At 56.8% G+C, this 17,828-nt stretch overlaps 2 protein-coding genes across 7 annotated transcripts; one reads left to right on the top strand and one right to left on the bottom strand.

Moving 5' to 3' along the window:
• Positions 1 to 898: 898 nt before the first annotated feature.
• On the bottom strand, positions 899 to 7,376 carry ENTR1 (endosome associated trafficking regulator 1). 5 transcript variants are annotated; one of them, XM_045803804.2, is made up of 10 exons: positions 7,174 to 7,376; positions 6,923 to 7,072; positions 6,179 to 6,247; positions 5,197 to 5,312; positions 4,507 to 4,920; positions 3,885 to 3,958; positions 3,394 to 3,505; positions 3,138 to 3,200; positions 2,614 to 2,753; positions 899 to 1,853 (listed from the first exon to the last, which is right to left on the bottom strand). In XM_045803804.2, exons 1-10 carry the CDS (start codon positions 7,241 to 7,243, stop codon positions 1,754 to 1,756), a joined length of 1,308 nt encoding a protein of 435 aa, XP_045659760.1. In that variant the 5' UTR covers positions 7,244 to 7,376; the 3' UTR covers positions 899 to 1,753. The 5 variants fall into 5 exon arrangements, with proteins under 5 accessions (XP_045659760.1, XP_045659762.1, XP_045659761.1 ...); XM_045803806.2 differs by lacking the exon at positions 6,923 to 7,072 and having other exon boundaries at positions 7,123 to 7,376; XM_045803805.2 differs by lacking the exon at positions 6,179 to 6,247.
• Positions 7,377 to 7,461: 85 nt separating this feature from the next.
• PMPCA (peptidase, mitochondrial processing subunit alpha) lies at positions 7,462 to 17,152 on the top strand. 2 transcript variants are annotated; one of them, XM_045803801.2, is made up of 13 exons: positions 7,462 to 7,570; positions 8,774 to 8,976; positions 9,373 to 9,452; positions 9,688 to 9,770; positions 10,653 to 10,747; positions 11,902 to 12,002; positions 12,390 to 12,653; positions 13,331 to 13,423; positions 13,503 to 13,621; positions 13,734 to 13,824; positions 13,983 to 14,045; positions 15,732 to 15,876; positions 16,875 to 17,152. In XM_045803801.2, exons 1-13 carry the CDS (start codon positions 7,497 to 7,499, stop codon positions 17,042 to 17,044), a joined length of 1,581 nt encoding a protein of 526 aa, XP_045659757.1. In that variant the 5' UTR covers positions 7,462 to 7,496; the 3' UTR covers positions 17,045 to 17,152. The 2 variants fall into 2 exon arrangements, with proteins under 2 accessions (XP_045659757.1, XP_087725321.1); XM_087869195.1 differs by lacking the exon at positions 12,390 to 12,653.
• Positions 17,153 to 17,828: the final 676 nt, after the last annotated feature.

Genomic DNA, 17,828 nt, shown 5'->3' with positions numbered 1-17,828 from the left:
GAGCGTCTCCGGGGTGGGGGGTCTACTGGCTGGGGCTCGGAAGAGCCGGGGTCCGCTGGAAACCAGGAGTGCGCCTTCCCCTGGTGGACAGAGCGGAGATTGCAGGCCGAGGCATGGGGTAAGGGACGCCCCGAGAGCCACATGGGAGGAACGGGCCAGCCGCGTGGCGCTGGAAATCCAGAGGCAGAGCTGAACGTCCATACAACTTAAGCCTCTTACTGTGAACACCCCAAACATACACGGGGAACAGAGCAGTAAGAACCTACGTGTGCAGCCGGCTCCTTGCTTGTCTAGACCCTTCTGGCGCCCGCAGCCCCTGCAGGCCCTTGCAGAGGTCGCAGAGGTCAGGGCCAGCTCAAGTGCAGGTGCAACACCTCAGGGATGCCCTGGATGCGCACCCATCACCCCCTTAAAATGCCGTACCCGAAGGCCGGGCTGTGGCTGGAGGCGTCCTCCCAGGAAGCTGCAGTCCTGCTTTTCATGGCTTCTCCCCCTGCCCGCTGCACGCACACCCGCAGAAGAACGGCACCCTAGCACTTTCCTACTAGATGGCCAGAGCCCCGAACCCACTTCTCACCAACAGGCTGGAGCATGAGGTGATGTTTCCCAGCTTAAATGTTTTTAAAAAATTCAGCCACACAATTGAATGTTCCGATACTAGATTCCAATCTGTCCAACTCCAGAACACAAGCTCTTGTGTGCAGGCCCCTGCGGCCAGGCCCAGGCAGCCATGGTCCGAGTCTACCCTCGACCCCACAGGCCATGGCACTAATGCTTACTTCATCAGCACAAATCACTCCTTAGGACAAGATACATGCCCTAAAGTCAAAGGACAGTACCATGATTCTCAAGCTTTAATAAAGACCTGGTTAAGTCAGAAAAAAAGGGACAGTTCATAGGAGTTTTACAATTTATTAAACAGGAAAACTGTCAATTTGAACAAGAGGAAAAAAGGAAATTTATTTAAAAAAATAACATCTACAGAAAAATAGGCAAGAAGGCACGTGGTGCATGTTCCGCCTTCGCTGCATGGGGAAGCAGTCGGAGAGGCGCCGTGGAAGGCCTCGTGCTAACACAGGAAGGCTCTGCACACTCTAAATGCCTGAATTCTGAACTTCATCGTATCAAGCCCCACTTGAAACATGTATCACAGCCCTTCAGCCAAAGCAGTTTCTCAAACCCGACAGCTCACAGGTGCATTTAGATGGCTATACACAGCAGCCCGCCTGGGTGACCCAGAGCCCCCTGTGGGGCATCCGCGCTCAGGTCTCCCAGGGCAGGCACCGCCCGCGGGCCCACAGGAGTGGCGCCGAGCCAGCGGGGACACCAAGTGAGGTCGCAGAGGCAACCACTGACCGCAGCTCACCTGTTTTCTCTTCTGTCGAAATTAAGGACGAGCAACTGACTTATCTTATGATTAACGTCCCGGAATGACAACGGAAAACACTCATTATAGAACTGCGCTTTCAGGTTTAGTAACTTCAAAAAATCACTGGCTTTTATAGAAACGTCTTCCGATAGAGCATGAGTCTGTGAAGTAGCGGGAGCTCCCCCAGAAGGGTTGCAGAGAAGCCGGTGCGGCTCTCACGCAGGGGCTGCGCACAGTGTGCGGGTCATGAAATTAGCATGTCATGATACGTAGCTTTACTACGGTGAGGACCACGTATTTAAAGACACAATGGCATGTCCGAATCCGGTGAGCAGGGATGTCCGGGTGCGAGCGGGGCTGTGACCTGGAAGCACCTCAGGGTTCTCAAGACTCCTCCTCCTCATCTTTGATTTCAGAAATTCTGTCTATAGATTTAAGAATTTCAGCAACAAGATTCAACGTTTCAGCTCCAGAAACCAGCTGCCTAAAATGGAAATGTGGATGTTACGACTGTCCGACAGCCCCAACAGATGGCAGAAAGCAGTCCCCAAGTGGAAAGCAGAATCTGGTGGCCGCCGCTCTTCCCCAGGGGGGCCCCGGCCCCATGGCAGGCAGACCGGGCGCTCACGGGGAGCGACAGCAGCGGCCATTTCCGGGGGGTCTCCTACAAACTCGTTTGCTTCTTACAATGGGAGAAAAACTCTGTTCTTCCCTTCTGTTCTGAACTGAGGTGTTCGGCAGGTGAGGGAGCCGGGACTCTAATCTGTCTGAGGTCAGTGCTCTGGTAAAAATGGTGATTACCACGCAGACGGTTCGAGAGCCTGCTGGTCTGGCACGCGACGCGCGGCCTCGGGGTTAACAGCACCATCAAGTGCACTTCTGCTCCTGGAGCCCCGTCAGCTGCGCACGGTGCCGTCACGGTTCAATACCGAGCTAAGGAACCCCCCGCCCACGGGGCGCCTGGGTGGCACAGCGGTTGGGCGTCTGCCTTCGGCTCAGGGCGTGATCCCGGCATTGTGGGATCGAGCCCCACATCAGGCTCCTCTGCTGGGAGCCTGCCTTCTTCCTCTCCCACTCCCCCTGCTTGTGTTCCCTCTCTCGCTGGCTGTCTCTATCTCTGTCGAATAAATAAATAAAATCTTTAAAAAAAAAAAAAAAAAAAAAGGAACCCCCCGCCTCGGGCCCGCTGGCCATCTCTGCCTCCCCCATCGTGTGCCCAGGTGCCCCCGGCCCCCCGCACTCACTTTATGGAGGCATGGGCGTTGTTCATGACGACACGGAGGTTCTGCAAGGCCACGTCGGTGTTCTGCTTCACCACCGTCAGGCTGGCGCCCTGGCCAGACCGCAGGGCTTCATTCTCACGCCTGAAGTTAGAGACCTGCGCCTGCAGGTGGGCAAGAGCAGTAAAGCACTTAGGCGGCTGCCACAGGAGAGCATCTGAAAGGCAGTGCGACGCCAACTGAAGCCATTGGCCCAGGCAGTAAGACGGGGGCTGGCGCCCCGCGTGGGTGTCTCCCGAGGGGACTCTTGAGGGACCCAGGCCTCCCCCGTCCTTCAGAGCGCCCCCAGCTCTCGTCCACAGAAATGGGAAGTTCGTGCCAGGGTTCGTGCCGTCCCAGACGATACAGTACGTGCCCACCACCCTCCCGCTGAGCAGAGAAAAACAGGGCCAGGAGGACTGGGTGGGGGGAAAGCTGGCGTTGCCCGACCAGGGGAGCCACCGCTGCTGGGGAGGCTCCTGGCCTTTGGGCCCGCGCTGTCCAATCACCTGGAGCAAGCTCATCTCCTGCTTCAGCTTCAGGACGTGATTTTCTGCTTTCACAGCCCGTTTCTGTCACGAAACAACAAAAAAAGACATTAGTACTATGTAACGCGGTAAGACACGGATACGGAATGAGGATGCTCTCTGCCCCCGCCCAGGGGCCTCCGGCTGCGAGGGACCCCTCCTGCGCCGTGCTTCTGCGGGCTGACAGCGGAGGAGAGGGCCACACCTGGAGCATCACAATGCCCCCCCCCAACCGTACCGTCATCAGCTCCAGGTTCTGCTCCACCTGCTGGACCACTGACTCCAGATCGTGGTAGTCACTTTCCTCCTTGATCATTTTGGCCTCGAGCTTCCGCTCCAGTGTCCTCACCCTTGGGACAGAGAAGACCAAGTGGCTGATGACTCACGCATCTCATTCCCAGAAAGCCTCTGCGAGGCAATTAAGTGGGGGTGGGGCAGGCGAACACCGCGAGGGGCACAGCCTTGGCGACGCCGCTCGGAGGGGTCAGTGGCAGAACGCTCCGCAGCCTGCTCGTGATGGACCGCTCCACTGCTGGTCGCAGGGGGCGGGTGTGGCCCGGTGTCTGAAATACACTTCCACTCAGAACACGAGGACTGTGTGCGGTGCGACGGCCCACACCCGATGCGAGCCATGCCTGCCTCCACCCCCATCGCTCCGTGATTGACGGGAGACGGACTTGAGCGCTAGCGGGCACCGCGAAGCGCGGCGCTGACTCAAAGCTTACGTACATTTCTGTTTGAGTCTCAGAGAAGCTCTGAACCTCACTCAGCTTTCTTCTCAGCTTAGAATTTTCATCTTTCAGCTGCAGAGGAAGAAAACCCTTATTAAAAACTCTGTGTCTCACTCAAAAGGATTCTGCACCTCTGTAAATTGGTTCTGGAACTTCTTGATAAACGGATATTTGAAAGAGTCAACCTACTGTTCACTTACAGAGAAGAACCGTGAGTGGAGGGGTCGCCCTTTAAAGGCCTATGGTCACGGACACCAATTTTACTCCTCTCATTCAAGTGATAATCATCTCTAAAAAAATTTCTTCTACTCAGAACACAGCGAGACATCCCTGAGTTGACGCCTGAAGTGGACCCTTTCCTGAGGGGTGGCCCTTGGAGAATCTCCACGGCTCCTGCCTGAGACGGGCCGCACCCCACCGCCCTGCACACTGCTCTTCCGGCGGCACGTCATGCGCGGAATCCGTCAACTTGGGGGTCGCTGCACAGGGGCTCTAGCAGACGGCCGCACCACAGGCCATCTTGTCCTTGGAGCCAAGACCCCAGGCCACCAAGAGGCTCCAGGTCGTCTGCGAGTAAGCTGCTCAGACACGAGGCTCCGTGGCAAAGCCCCCTCACTTACTGCTTCATAGCTTATCTGCAGTGTCCGAAGATGCCTGTCTCCCAGAGACTCTCCGTGGGCCGCGAAGTCTGCGTTGGGGCTCCCCGCCGGAGAGGCATGAGAGTCAGAGTCGCTCAATGTCCACGGGGGCAGGGTCTCGGGCCCCACCAGCTCCGCTGGGGTGGAGAAGAAGGAGACGTATGTGCTGCAGGGTGACGTGCTCGCAGCAACCCCCGAGGAGCGAGTCTGCTCCACAGTGGATGGCAGGTAGGTCCCGTTCCACCCATCGTCCTCATCTTCATCTTCATCCTCGTCTAGAAGATCGCCAGCCCCCGTAGGGTCTTCGAAAAATGGCTGCTGATATTCCAGGCCATACCCTACGGTCTGGGAGGTTGGGGAGTTGCGGCCGAGTCCCAGTGAGTGTCTCGTGGCTTCCTAAAGAAAACAGCCGGAGGCACAGCTCAGACCCAGAAACCGCTGGAGGCCTCTCTTCTGAGGTGCTCAGCAGTGGAACAAAAGGCCCCATCCTGTCTCCCGGGAAAGAGGAGAGCCAGGAAAGATCCCAGCAGCTTCTCCACCCGACTTTCCCAACACCGTTAGCTGCAGGATCCCTTTGCCCCCCCGCTCCTACAGCGTCTCCCACGTCGGAAGAAAGATGGCCTCTGGACGTTTCTCTGTGTGCAGTCATCGCAGACGGCGCCTTGGACCTACCTTTGAGTAGATCCTGTTGTTGGCTGTATCCTCTCCCGACAGGCTGAGGTTCTTGGTTTTCAGAAACTCTTTAAAGGAGAACGGATTGGTCTCTGCAAGATCTTCGAGTTTGTCGTCTAGAACAGTATGACACAACACAATCGGAAAGTCTCACAAAGTCATTGAAAAGAAATTTCCCTATTAATTTCTTTTTCTAGAACACAACTTCATCTAAAATCAGGACCACCACCCTCCTCAACCCACCAGAACTCAATAACACCAGGAAATGAAAAACCTAGCCAATAAAACAGATCTACTTCCACGTTCTGAATTCTCCTTCCCAGGAGCGCCTGGCTGGCTCAGTCAGTAGAACGGGTGACTCTTCACCTTGGGGTCGTGAGTTCGAGCCCCAGATCGGGGGTAGACTATATGGATGAACTCTCCCTCCCACTCCCAAACCCCTGGTTCCTGCACCTTGCTGCCCACGGAGACCACCTGGGGATCGGTGGGAGGACAACGCACCGCCACCCCCACACAGACTTGGTTGGCCTGTGACATAACCTTCAATGGGGGCCGCCCAAGAGTTCCAGCAGTGCAGCCAGGCTGGGGATCACTGCTCCACCTCTATGCCCGTCCCTGCTCACCCATCCATCCTTCCCTCTCTTTCCCTACCTCCTTCCCACTCTCCTGGTCCCTAACCAGCAACAGCTATCTGAGCCCAGGCGCCAACTTTGTGTAAAGCTGACTCCTGTTTTTCTAGCCTGTGCTGCCTCTTCAGATCCCTTTAGAGTGCCTTCCCACGTCTCTCTCGTCCTGCATGTCAGGCTCTCCTGTCCTTGTACCCTCTGTCTTTCTACCCTGGGGTCAGTACTGAATCTGTGGGACTCCACCCCCACTTGGCACACTAATCATATGCTGTCAAACTGACAACCCGCCACAGGGCATGTGGTTGGCACTTCGTGATGGGTAGAGGGAAAAAGAGAGGACTGCCCAACTACCCTACCTCCAAAATGTGTCTCTTGGGCTCCTGGCGGACCTTGCTTAGTACATTTCCCCTTTCCGTAACCAAAATCTGCAAAGAGATGTCATCACTTTACCATGATCACAGAGGCATCTGTGACAACTTTTTGTCAACACAGGGTCTCTATTGCAGTAATTCTCACAGGCTAGGGAACTTTTCAAACACAAGTCCCAGGCTCCTGCCCATGGAGACGGTATGGCTTCCATGGGCCCTGACATGTGTGATTCAGAAAAAGCTCCCAGTAAGCTTTGAGGACCAGTGTGGCTGTGCATGCCCTCCTGTCTTGTGATACCTTCTGAATACCCTCACGGTTGCCACTCTCCTCTGAAACCCTGATGAGACCCCACCTAAAGGCTCGCCCCACACCCTGGACGGCCTGCAGCCTAACTGCTCCGGGGAGAGTGAGGATGAAGTAAAGTCGGCCACTGCGAAGTCCTCCTTTGCCCCCCCCCCCCCGGAGAAGGAGGTGGTTATGGTGCTCCCGCTGGGCATACCTCTCTTTTGGCACTTACCATCCTACACTGGAAGTGTCTGTGCTGGGGAGGGGGCTCCCCAACACCAGACTGCGAACTCCTAGCTGGCGGGGCCGCTCTGCACCTGTGTGTTCCCAGGGGCCGGCACACAGCGGCACTCGGCGCCCGTCGCTGGGACAGGGAGCGAGTTAAGGCTACAGCGAGGTCCCTACAGGCAGTGCCGGCCGGGGGCTCCCTGAGGCTTGTCTCTCACCTGTGTCTCCCACGGAAGCTAGCACCGGGCTGGGCACATAGCACATAAACGTCGGCCGAATGCCGAAGAAGTGGGAGTCCAGGTCCCTGCCATGGGGGCGCTCACAGTCTAGCTGGGGGAGACAAGACCGGCGCTCATAGAACGCTGGAGCTGCAAGAACAACGAGAGCGATTGGCCGCGCGGTCCGCGGCCCGCCTCACCTGCAGCCCGGCCCGGCGGGGCGGGGGCGGCCCCGGGGCCCGGCCGCTCACCGTCCGGAATGACGAGGCTCCGGGCTCGCGACAACGGGGGGAAGCCCGGGCGGCGCGCGTAGCCCGCCATCGCCGCAGGCCCGGCGGCGCCGGCCCTCCCTAGCCCGGCAGCGGCGGCTCCATGGCCCCGGCTCCGCCCCGGCCGCGGCCCGAGTCGCCCGCCCCCGTCGCCCGCCGCCCGGCCGCAGCTCCCAGCTTCTCGCCGCGGCTTCCGCTCCCGGCACCGGAAGCGCGCGCCCGAAAGCCGCGGGCCGGCGCCGTAGGGGCGGGGCGCCGGGGGCGGGGTCGGAAGTGACGACAGAAGCAGGGGGCGGAGACCCAAGATGGCGGCTATGGTGTTGGCGACGGCGCGGCTACTGCTGCGCGGCTCGGGCTCGTGGCGCCGCTCGCGGCTGAGGTGAGCCGGGTGCGCGCCGGGGGTCGGCCGGGGGCCGGGGCGGCGGGCGTCCGTTCGGACGCTCAGCCTTTGGCTTTCCCACGCGCAGACGCGGCGCCGCTGGTTCAGGCTTGGGCTTCGGGACCCCGGCCTTGTCTCCGAGGCGCTGAGGGCGCTTCTCTGCCGGGGGCCCCGAATCCGAGTCCCGAGTCCCATCCGCCTGCCCTCTCCCGGGCCGCTGGGCCCTCTCCCGCCCTGTCCTCCCGGGCCGATGGGGCCCGTGGGAGGCCACGTGTCTTCTCCGCCCCGGCCCGGTCCTGCCGCGGGCCCCCTTGTGAGGCCGAGCCCTTGGGGCCTCCGTGCCTCGGGCCGTCGGCGCTTTCTCCGCCCCCCACTCGCTCTTCCGCGGTCTTGGCCGCGGGCACGTCCACTCGGGCCACAGTTGGGGGCGGCCCCTCCCTGTACGCCGGCGCCGGGCCAGGCGGAGTTGCTGGCCCCCGGCGGCGGTCGCAGGCGGGAGCGCGGGCAGAGAAGGAGCGGTGGTGTAAACGCTTCCAACTTAAGTAAGTAGGGTCCGGCGATAACGTAGCAGGAGAGTCTGGCTTCAGGTGGAATGCGGAGGGGTCGCCTCTCTGACCAGGTGGCATTTATAAGCCAAGAGATGAGGAAGGAGAGAAGGGGCAGCCGCTGGGGAAAGTTCAGGTAAGAGGAGGCCAGGCCAGAACAGGAAGGACAGACGCTTTGGTGGTAAGGACCCAAGTGTGTTCAAGGATCGGACCAGCAGGCCACTGTGACTGTGAATGCGCGGGTGGTGGAGAGCGCTCTAGGACAGGAGTTGGAGAGAGAGCTGGAGTCCAGACCGTGCAGGGCCTTCTGGGCCCGTTCAGGGGTTTGGCTTCTGTTTAGACTCCAGTGGGGCTGTGTGTGAGAGATCTAACCCGCACAGTTCCCGTCAGACTGAGGTGCTGTCACTCACTGTCTGTTTTACGAGAGCTGGTAGTTAATGCCCAACGAGCTGACCAGCTTGCCGCAGGCGAGCCAGGGTTTGTACCCAGCACTGGTGTTCCTGAACACTCCTGTGTGTTGTCTCGAGGTGTATAGAAACAAATGGACGGAAAGGGGCACATCGAGTTTTAACGGACAAGACGTGATGCCTGTGCCCAGAGGGTCACCACAGGCCCCGTGGTCTTGGGTCTGTTGTAACTGGGTGACATCTCTGTTCAGGTCCGGAGCACCGGCACAGAGACAGTTCAGCAGCGGCGGTGCCTATCCCAACATCCCGCTCTCGTCCCCCTTACCTGGGGTGCCTGAGCCTGTTTTTGCTACAGTCAACGGACAGGAAAAGTTTGAAACCAAAGTCACCACGCTGGATAATGGGCTTCGTGTGGCCTCCCAAAACAAATTTGGACAATTTTGTACGGTAGGAAGTAAGTACTGTGGGTGGTGTCTTGGGTCATCCCGTCTGTTTCCGTGCCCACGTGCTTCAGTTGACTTGTGCTTAGTGCGCCGTCTGTGAGTTGTGTTCTGAGTGGAAAAGTCCAGCGTAGACCTGAAAACTGAGTACACAAAGCATGAACCGCCACATAGGCGGTGGGCTTGAAAACCCTTCCTACCTTCCTAGAAGTCTAACTCTTTTCCACCACAGATACGAAGCGTACAACCCCATCAGCGTCAGCGTGGGTGTGCAGCCCACGTGGTGCACACACCGTCACCCTCCCGTAATTAGGTCGGCCTGTCTGATCACGTTAGCTTTAAAGGTTTCTCTTGATTAAACCCCCCTTTGAGCGTTTGGTTTAACCTGTCAATTTTCTTTTTATTGCCAGTTCTTATTAATTCAGGATCAAGATATGAAGCCAAATATCTTAGTGGAATTGCTCACTTTTTGGAAAAATTGGCATTTTCGGTCAGTGTCCTATTTGTAATCTTTGAGACTATATTCGAGAAGAATCTATCAAGTTTTACTTTTTTTAGAATGGTTATTTTAATAAGTAACTAAGCTAAGATAATCTTACTAGAAGATCTTTAAGTTAAAAGATAATTTGATTCACGTTTTCAAAGCAAACATTTTTTTCTCAGAGAATGTATTTTAGAGGTTGTTTTGGATTGTCTATTTAGGGTTACTTATTTGTTTTTGCTAGTCAACAGATCGATTTGACAGCAAAGATGAAATTCTACTTACGTTGGAAAAGCACGGGGGTATTTGTGACTGCCAGACGTCAAGGTACGCCCGCTTACTTTGCATCCAAGTGGAACTGCGGTTCTTATTCTTGGTCAGAGTCCCCCTGAAACCTGCCCGAGAGGCTGTGGAGGTTAGCGGTGAGAAGTGAGCCTGGGCTGGGCCGGGTTGGGTGGAGGATTTGGTGGGGGAAGCATGCAGGCGGCAACACTTAGAGCAGAGAACACACTGGAGGGCCAGGCAGTCCCCAGAGATGGCCAGCCGGGCGTTAGGGACACAGCAGGCCCCATCCTGTCCCCAGTATGCTCCTGGATCTGGCAGAGGGCTGCACCACAGGTAATGGACACAAGAGCCTGAAACTGAGACTGGTGGGAGCATGGGGACAGGCAGCTAACCAGGTCTGGAGTCAGGAAAGGATCGATAGCAACCTCGACATTGGACTGGTCTTGAGGGAGTTTGCCAGACGGATTGAGGGGAGGCGGTGGCCCAGAACGGCACAGGGAGACCTCAGCCAGGAAGAGGCAGTGGTCTTTTTGGGGACAGAGAGAGGTCCAGTATGTAGCCAGCACACAGATGGAGGGGCGCTGTGGATAGGGCGGGTGGTGTGTGTCTGCCACATGTGGCTCTGTCCCCAGCTGCATAAGGCCGTGCATACCGCGTGTTGACCGGTCAGTCCGGCCAGCAGATGCTCAGGAAACACGTGATACAAGGGCCCCCATGGCAGGGGGCCTGTGCTTGTGGAAATGTCTCAGAATGGCTCTTGTCCATCTTGACTGTGCAGCCGCCGTCACTCCAGCGCGTGCTGGAAGTTGCGCTGTAAGAGGGGACATAGCGAGTGTGCGCTGGTCCTCAGTGCAGGGGGGCAGCGGCCCCTGTTGGCGTGCACCTGTGGTGACCTCTGTGCCTCGTGTCTTTGCTTCTTTCTAGGGACACCACCATGTACGCCGTGTCTGCTGATTCTAAAGGCCTGGACACAGTGGTTGGGCTGCTGGCCGACGTGGTCCTGCACCCCAGGCTCACAGGTGTGCCCTGGGCTGCGTGGGGGGCTGGGGGCTGGGCTGTGGGGAGGCACGTGGAAGCGCTGCCCTGAGAAAGAGCACCGTATGCAGCCCTTGGGCTCAGCTACTAGTGAGTTGGCACGATTTCTTTGGAAATAACGCTGATGGTCGGAAAAGTCCTGCATGCTTCATGTTTTGACGTAACACTGTGCCTTTTGACGTTTTTAGTTAGATTGGGTCTTTTTTTCTTTTTTTTTAAGTATTTATTTTTTCTTTTAAGTACTTTCTCTACCCAACATGGGGCTCAAACTCGCAACCCCGAGATCAAGAGTCGCATGCTCCCCTGGGTCTTTCACTTCTGAAAGGCATTTCAGACAGTCTTTAAACACTGGGCTGGTATGCCACCAGAAGTTTCCATGTCGGGGCGCCTGGGTAGTGCAGTCGTTAAAGCGTCTGCCTTCGGCTCAGGGCGTGATCCCGGCGTACCGGGATCGAGTCCCACATCGGGCTCCTCCGCTATGAGCCTGCTTCTTCCTCTCCCACTCCCCCTGCTGTGTTCCCTCTCTCACTGGCTGTCTCTCTGTCACATAAATAAATAAAATCTTTAAAAAAAAAAAAAAAAAAAAAAAAGAAGTTTCCATGTCCTTGTGTCCATCCCCTTCCTTGGCCTGGTGGTGAGGACTTTGGATTCTATGCCTGCACTGGGCCAGAGCAGGCCATGCTGACCGTTATTGCCGCCCTGGCTGCACTCTGGTCATGTCAGCCTGGCCTTGTAGTCCTCCCAGTACTTACTCCAGGGAGCTGATGAAGTGGCAGCCATGATGCTGGACAGTGCCTCTTCTGTAAGCACCTTCCTATCCCACGTGGCTATCTTCACAGCAGCCCTTTGGGGCAGATGGGCTTGAGTGCCCCTCCTGGGAAGGAAGCCAGGGCTCGGGGCAGGTCCAGGTTGGCTGCCTTACGGCTGAGCCAGACGAGAGGCCCAATGCCTGTAGGCCCTGCCCGTGTGGGACTAACCCCCTCGCTGACACAAGTGCCCCCAGGTCTACCCCAGATGAAGGCTGAGGAGACTGCTAACATCTGCCAACCGATGACCCTTGGCCCAGGCTGATGGCGTAGGCCCAGTGCCATCTCCCTCCTGGCTGGTGCAGTCTGAGCCTCGTCTGGGTTCTTTGCAGATGAAGAAATTGAGATGACACGAATGGCTGTCCAGTTTGAGCTGGAGGACCTTAACATGCGGCCTGACCCAGAACCGCTTCTCACGGAGATGATTCACGAGGTACTGGAAAACTTGCAAGCGCCAGTGCAGGTGGGAGGGCCCGTCTGCCTTCCTGAGGCCATTTATGGGTTATAGGCGTGGACAGGAGATTCTTAATTCCCAAACCTGCAATTCACGCAAGTTTTTCACGTTCTCATTCTTACGGTAATAAGATCTCTATCCGTTTCCAGAATGAGCTTTTAAATTTACACATGGGGTTTTTTTGAGTCTTCATTCTGGAGAGATAGAGTTTACTGCTTTTATAATCACACGGAACTGGTCCTGCCAGACTAGCAAAGCTAAGCAGCCCTGCGCTTTTCCTGCCACAGCTGGGGTCATGGCGGGCCCGGCCCGAGGGAAGAACCCTGGCCGTGGTCTGTCACTTGTGTTTCTCCCTTCTTTTGTTAGGCCGCTTATCGGGAAAACACAGTTGGCCTCCACCGTCTCTGCCCCACAGAAAACATAGCAAAGATCGATCGAGAAGCGCTTCATTCCTACCTGAGAAACTACTACACCCCTGACCGCATGGTGCTGGCTGGGGTCGGGGTGGAGCACGAGCACCTGGTGGAGTGTGCCAGGAAATACCTCCTGGGAACCCGACCGGCCTGGGGGTGTGAGAAGGCTGTGGACGTCGACAGATCAGTAGCACAGTACACTGGGGGGGTTGTCAAGGTAAAGCTGAGCCAGCATATACTTTCTTTAGTTTCTATTTTTGGTATGTGCTCAGCTTTATCCCGCAGGTGTTAGAATTAGCTGTGCATCCGTGGCTTTACGGTAACACACATTCTGGTGCCAGAGCAGGACATGTTCCCTGCTTAGAGCTAAGAGCTTGTTAAGAATGAGTTTAGGGGCCCCTGGGTGGCTCAGTCAGTGAAGCGTCAGCCTTTGGCTCGGGTCATGGTCCCATCGTCTGGGATCGAGTCCTGCATCGGACCCCCTACTTGGCGGGGGTCTGCTTCCCTCTCCCTCTGTGCTCTCTCCCTCCCCCCCCCCCCCCACGTAAAGGAATAAAGTCTTTAAAAAGGGAGAAGAATGAGTTTAGTTTGCCTGGAAGGCTACAGGGTCGTTCTTGCCTCTAGAGGGAGTTTACTAATGTTCGTGTATGATTTCTGTAGAACCGTGGTGGGGTCTTTTGCTTTTTTTTTTTTTTTTCAAAGTAGGCTCCACACCCAGCGTGGAGCCCAGTGTGGGGCTTGAACTCAAAACCCTGAGATGAAAAGTTGCACAGTCAACTGACTAAGCCACCCGAGCTCCCTTGTAGAACTGTCTTTAGGCTAATCTGACCTGAGAGGTTTTTGAGGCCTGCTTGTTTTCTTTGTGGGTACACTGTTCACCCTTTTTGCTTATAGCTGGAAAGAGACATGTCCAATGTCAGCCTGGGCCCTGCGCCGTTCCCCGAGCTCACGCACATCATGATAGGACTAGAGAGCTGTTCCTTCTTGGTAAGTCCCAGGCGGATCCCACCACGTCCTGGAGCTGGGCGTCCCCTCGCGCCTGAGCCCTGCGCCCGTGTCCCTGCAGGAGGACGATTTCATCCCCTTCGCCGTACTGAACATGATGATGGGAGGTGGCGGCTCCTTCTCAGCTGGCGGACCTGGCAAAGGCATGTTTACCAGGCTCTACCTCAACGTGCTGAACAGGTAGGTTGGATCCCTTTCGCCTGGCTGTCCCCAGGGTCACAAGGCCCAGCTGAAGGTGCTTTTGGACTGTGACACTGCCTTCCAGGTGTCCCTTTGTCCCTGCTCTCTACAGGCACCACTGGATGTACAATGCAACCTCGTACCACCACAGCTATGAGGACACGGGCCTCCTGTGCGTGCACGCCAGCGCCGACCCCAGACAGGTGAGGGCCAGCCCTGAAGCTGGCGGCCTCTGCTGCCTGTGCAGCTCACGTCGCAGGGTACGGAGCTGGTCTCTCGGAGCAGGGGCGTCATTGTCTGAATTGGAAGAGAGGCTGTCGGGTCCACATCACGCTCTTTATCTGCATCCTCTTCCTTAAAGGTTCGAGAAATGGTGGAAATCCTCACAAAGGAATTTATTTTAATGGCTGGAACTGTGGACGTGGTAAGTATGGCACAGAGCCATCTCCAAACGTCCCCCCTGTGTTGGCAGGTTAGAGAACATGGTGTGGGGGTGGCTGGCATTGGGCCTGTCCTCTGTGCTCCCAGCACCACCACCATCCCAGCCAGAACGGTGCCACCCCCGGGGTGACCCAGGCCTACAGCTGAGTTCCTCCCCTGCTCCCTGGTCTCAGCACTGAGAACAGTCGCTGCCCCGCCAGCACTGGGGCTGCTCGCGCCTGCCTGGCCCCGGCGCTCCTTCGGCTTTTCCGGAAGGAATAGTGCAGGGTGGTCTCGTGTGTCCTTTTCAGAGACCCTGCAGAACCATGTGGATTAAAGCCACGTCACGCAGGATGAGCGGGCCACTTAGGGTGGTTCTCAGGCTCTCCCCTAACTTCCGTTTTATGTTTTGTTTTGCTTTTTTTGGTTTTGTTTTGTGTTGTCTTTAAAGATTTTATTTATTTATTTGACAGAGATAGAGACAGCCAGCGAGAGAGGGAACACAAGCAGGGGGAGTGGAAGAGGAAGAAGCAGGCTCATAGCGGAGGAGCCTGATGTGGGCCGGGATCACGCCCTGAGCCGAAGGCAGACGCTTAACCGCTGTGCCACTCAGGCGCCCCAAGATTTTATTTTTAAAGTAATCTTTGCAGCGTGGGGCTGGGGCTGGAACTCACGAGCCCGAGACTGAGAGCCACGTGCTCTGTGGACTGAGCCTGCCGGGTACAGAAGGCCCAGGAGGAGAGCCCCCACCCGTGTGTGGGCCGGGTGCCTCCAGGGGTTGGCGCACGGCCTTCACCTGCAGATCTTTCCTGCTCAGTCTGCTTTTTGCAATAATCTCATGTTCCCTTTTTTAGTCAGAAGAAGAAGGGTGGGTTTTTTTTTTCTTTGTTTTTGGGTTTTTTTTTAAGATTTTATTTATTTATTTGACAGAGAGAGAGAGACAGCCAGTGAGAGAGGGAACACAAGCAGGGGGAGTGGGAGAGGAAGAAGCAGGCTCCCAGCGGAGGAGCCTGATATAGGGCTCAATCCCAGGACTCTGGGATCACACCCTGAGCCGAAGGCAGACGCTTAACGACTGAGCCACCCAGGCATCCCAGAAAAAGAAGGGTTGTTTTAAAAAAAAAAAAAAAAACTATTTTAAAAAAATAATTTTAAGGAAACGTATTTAAAAGTCTGTGTCGGGTCTGTTAGTGACCTCCTAGGAAGTACTTCCCGTTAACGTGAAGCTAATTCGTGGTTAAGTTTTAAGTATTTGCACGGAGTTGGAAAAATAGAAAGGACTTGTCTAAAATGAGGAGTCCTCTTGCGTAGACAACGACACAGGATCTCTGCAGCGGGTCCGACTTCCAGCGCCTGCGTGCTGCTCCCGCCCGGCTGCTCCCGTCTCTCAGCCCAGCCGCGTTTCCGTGCCCTCCGGTTTCAGGCTGGGCTTTGTGAGCACAACTTGCTGGAGTCCCAGCGTTGTCAGTTTCCCACTTGGGCAGAGAGGCTCGAGGCCCAGACTTCATAGATCGAGCCGGTCCCTTCAGTGTCCCGGAGGTGCGGGGAGCACGATTGCCTGGGCCCTGGGCCTGGGGTCTGTGTGGAGCCCCGACTCTTGGATTTGTCTTCCTTGTGACGCGGACGTGACCGGGCGACGGTGTGTGAGCTGCTGTGAACTGAACCGTGTGATTCGGTGGTTGAATCCCAGGTGGAGCTGGAGCGGGCCAAGACGCAGCTGACGTCCATGCTTATGATGAACCTGGAGTCCAGGCCTGTGATCTTTGAGGACGTAGGGAGGCAAGTGCTGGCGACCCGTTCCAGAAAGCTGCCCCACGAGCTGTGCGCGCTCATCCGTGAGTACCCTGCTGGGGGGCCCAGATCGGGCTCCTTCCTCTCCCTCCCAGGAGACTGCCACGGCCCTGTTTACCCGTGGCTCATGCACCTGCGAGCCCTTGTCCTGGACCAGCCCTGCCTCGTGACCCTGAGTACCATGCCCTATGACCCCAGCTTCTCGCCCCTTATAAAGGGGCCTTTTACAACTGCTCCGGGTTTCTAAGCAGACTCAGTGAGATAATGGATGGAAACGCTCCACACAGGGCTCATGTGGTGGTGCCCTCTGCGACTTGCACCCAGGTTTCCATGGCCTCCCGTGAGTGACCTGGGAAGTCCTTGAATTTCCTCTATGTGTCCTGCTTTGGGGGACGAGTCTATCCACGCTTCATCAGCTCCTCAGAGGGTCCGTGACCCCATAAGGGTTATGACAGTGGTTCTCTGGTGATGTTTGTTACTCGTGGCCGCCCCACTATGCGCTGTGTCCATGGGTGCACCCTTAACTCCCGCCTCGGGGAGCCCCTCAGACCATGGAGCACGGCATACCCGATCTCCCTAAGGCCTTGTCTTCTGCAGTAAAATCAGGCTACTGGTTGGTGTGTTCCCACGGTGCGCTTTTCGTGCCCATGCAAGCTGTGGTCCCAGGTCCTTCCTGCTGCGTGTGTGGCTGCCTCCTTGTGAAGCCCCCGGGAGGGGGTGTTTCTTCCTTCCCTGCATTCTCTCCACGGGGGTAGCCCTGCGGACAGGGAGCTGTTCCGTAGTGGATGTGTCAGCCTCTGGGCGGGCACACATCTCTGCTTCGGAAATCCTTTTAAACCATCAGTACTTCCCCGTTTACCAAGAAAATCTTCTGTTACTTCACCCTGACTCAGTATAGTCTCCACACAGCTGAATTTGGACCCTCTGGAGTCCGCAGCCCTGCCTCGGACCCCCGGGGCTGTTTAGTGACCGCAGCCACGCGTGGAAACCGAGTCTGCAGGCGGCGGGCGTTCCGCTGAGGTGTTTTTGTCCCCTGTGCCAGGCAGCGTGAAGCCAGAAGACATCCGGAGAGTTGCTTCTCAGATGCTTCGCAGGAAGCCTGCAGTGGCCGCTCTGGGCGATCTGAGCGGCCTGCCGGCCTACGAGCACATCCAGGCAGCGCTGTCCAGCAGAGACGGGCGCCTGCCCAGGACCTACCGGCTCTTCCGCTAGAGGCTGCCCGAGGCCTGCCCAGCTGCGGGCTGTGGGCGCAGCGTGTGTTCACACGTGTTTCTTCGGGTGTGAGTTTAGTACAAAGATTCATAAAAGGTGCAAACCATGGGACTCTTCTCTTAAACTTGAACAAATTTAATGTCGTCGAGCACAGTTCGGTTTCTGGTTCTTCGCTCGCTGTTGAATAGGCCACTCGATGGAATAAGGGTTTGCCTTCACCGTGGCTAGAAACTGGTGGAGCGCAAGAAGGTTCAAGGCAGACCATAGGGAAGCGGCTGAGCGTTCGTTCTGTCCTGCGCTCCCAGAGATCAGCAGTCCCGAGTCGGTCAGCCCCAGACTCTCCCCACAGAGGCCACTAGGCCAGTCGGCCTCCCCTCGTCTGCTTCGTGGAGCGCTTTTGTCAGCACGGTGTTTTCCTTCACCCTCAGGACAGGGTGTCTCAGTCAGCAGCGTCCCTAAAATAAGGCTGGAAGCAGGCAAGCGACATGTTTCCCTGAGGGTTGTCCAGTGGGACCCAATCTTGTGAGGCCTCTCGTCCTTTCGTTGTAAGATGTGTTCCAATGGCAGGCGTGTCTGAGCGCACCGGACGGGAGGTGGGGTTTCTTAGACTGCGTGGCCTGTGGGGAGAGCAAAGCCGGCAGCGTGCTGGGAGGTGAAGGAGTGCTTGATTCAGCAGGTGCGCGAGGCCGTGTCAGGAGCGCCGCAGGGCCCGGTGACTTTAGTGACCTTGGGTAGCTTTGTGGTTCTCAAACGTGAGTGCGTGTAGAGTCCCCGGGAGTCCGTG

Source organism: Ursus americanus, chromosome 18 (assembly GCF_024610735.1).
Source record: "Ursus americanus isolate L20-20 chromosome 18, mUrsAme1.1.p, whole genome shotgun sequence".
Taxonomy (NCBI): domain Eukaryota; kingdom Metazoa; phylum Chordata; class Mammalia; order Carnivora; family Ursidae; genus Ursus; species Ursus americanus.
Note: the sequence above shows the minus strand (reverse complement) of the source record. Positions and strands in the feature narration are given on the sequence as shown.

What these genes read in the sequence shown, in the direction of transcription:
- ENTR1 (XM_045803804.2), bottom strand. Translation starts at nt 7,243, where the DNA reads ATGGCGGGCTACGCGCGCCGCCCGGGCTTCCCCCCGTTGTCGCGAGCC. An exon ending in GAGCCTCGTCATTCCGGACG is followed by an intron (nt 7,073 to 7,173) that starts GTGAGCGGCCGG and finishes TTGTTCTTGCAG; the next exon opens with CTCCAGCGTTCTATGAGCGC. An exon ending in CCAAGAGACACATTTTGGAG is followed by an intron (nt 5,313 to 6,178) that starts GTAGGGTAGTTG and finishes ATACTGTTCTAG; the next exon opens with ACGACAAACTCGAAGATCTT.
- PMPCA (XM_045803801.2), top strand. Translation starts at nt 7,497, where the DNA reads ATGGCGGCTATGGTGTTGGCGACGGCGCGGCTACTGCTGCGCGGCTCG. An exon ending in ACAATTTTGTACGGTAGGAA is followed by an intron (nt 8,977 to 9,372) that starts GTAAGTACTGTG and finishes TTTTATTGCCAG; the next exon opens with TTCTTATTAATTCAGGATCA. An exon ending in ACACTGGGGGGGTTGTCAAG is followed by an intron (nt 12,654 to 13,330) that starts GTAAAGCTGAGC and finishes TTTTGCTTATAG; the next exon opens with CTGGAAAGAGACATGTCCAA.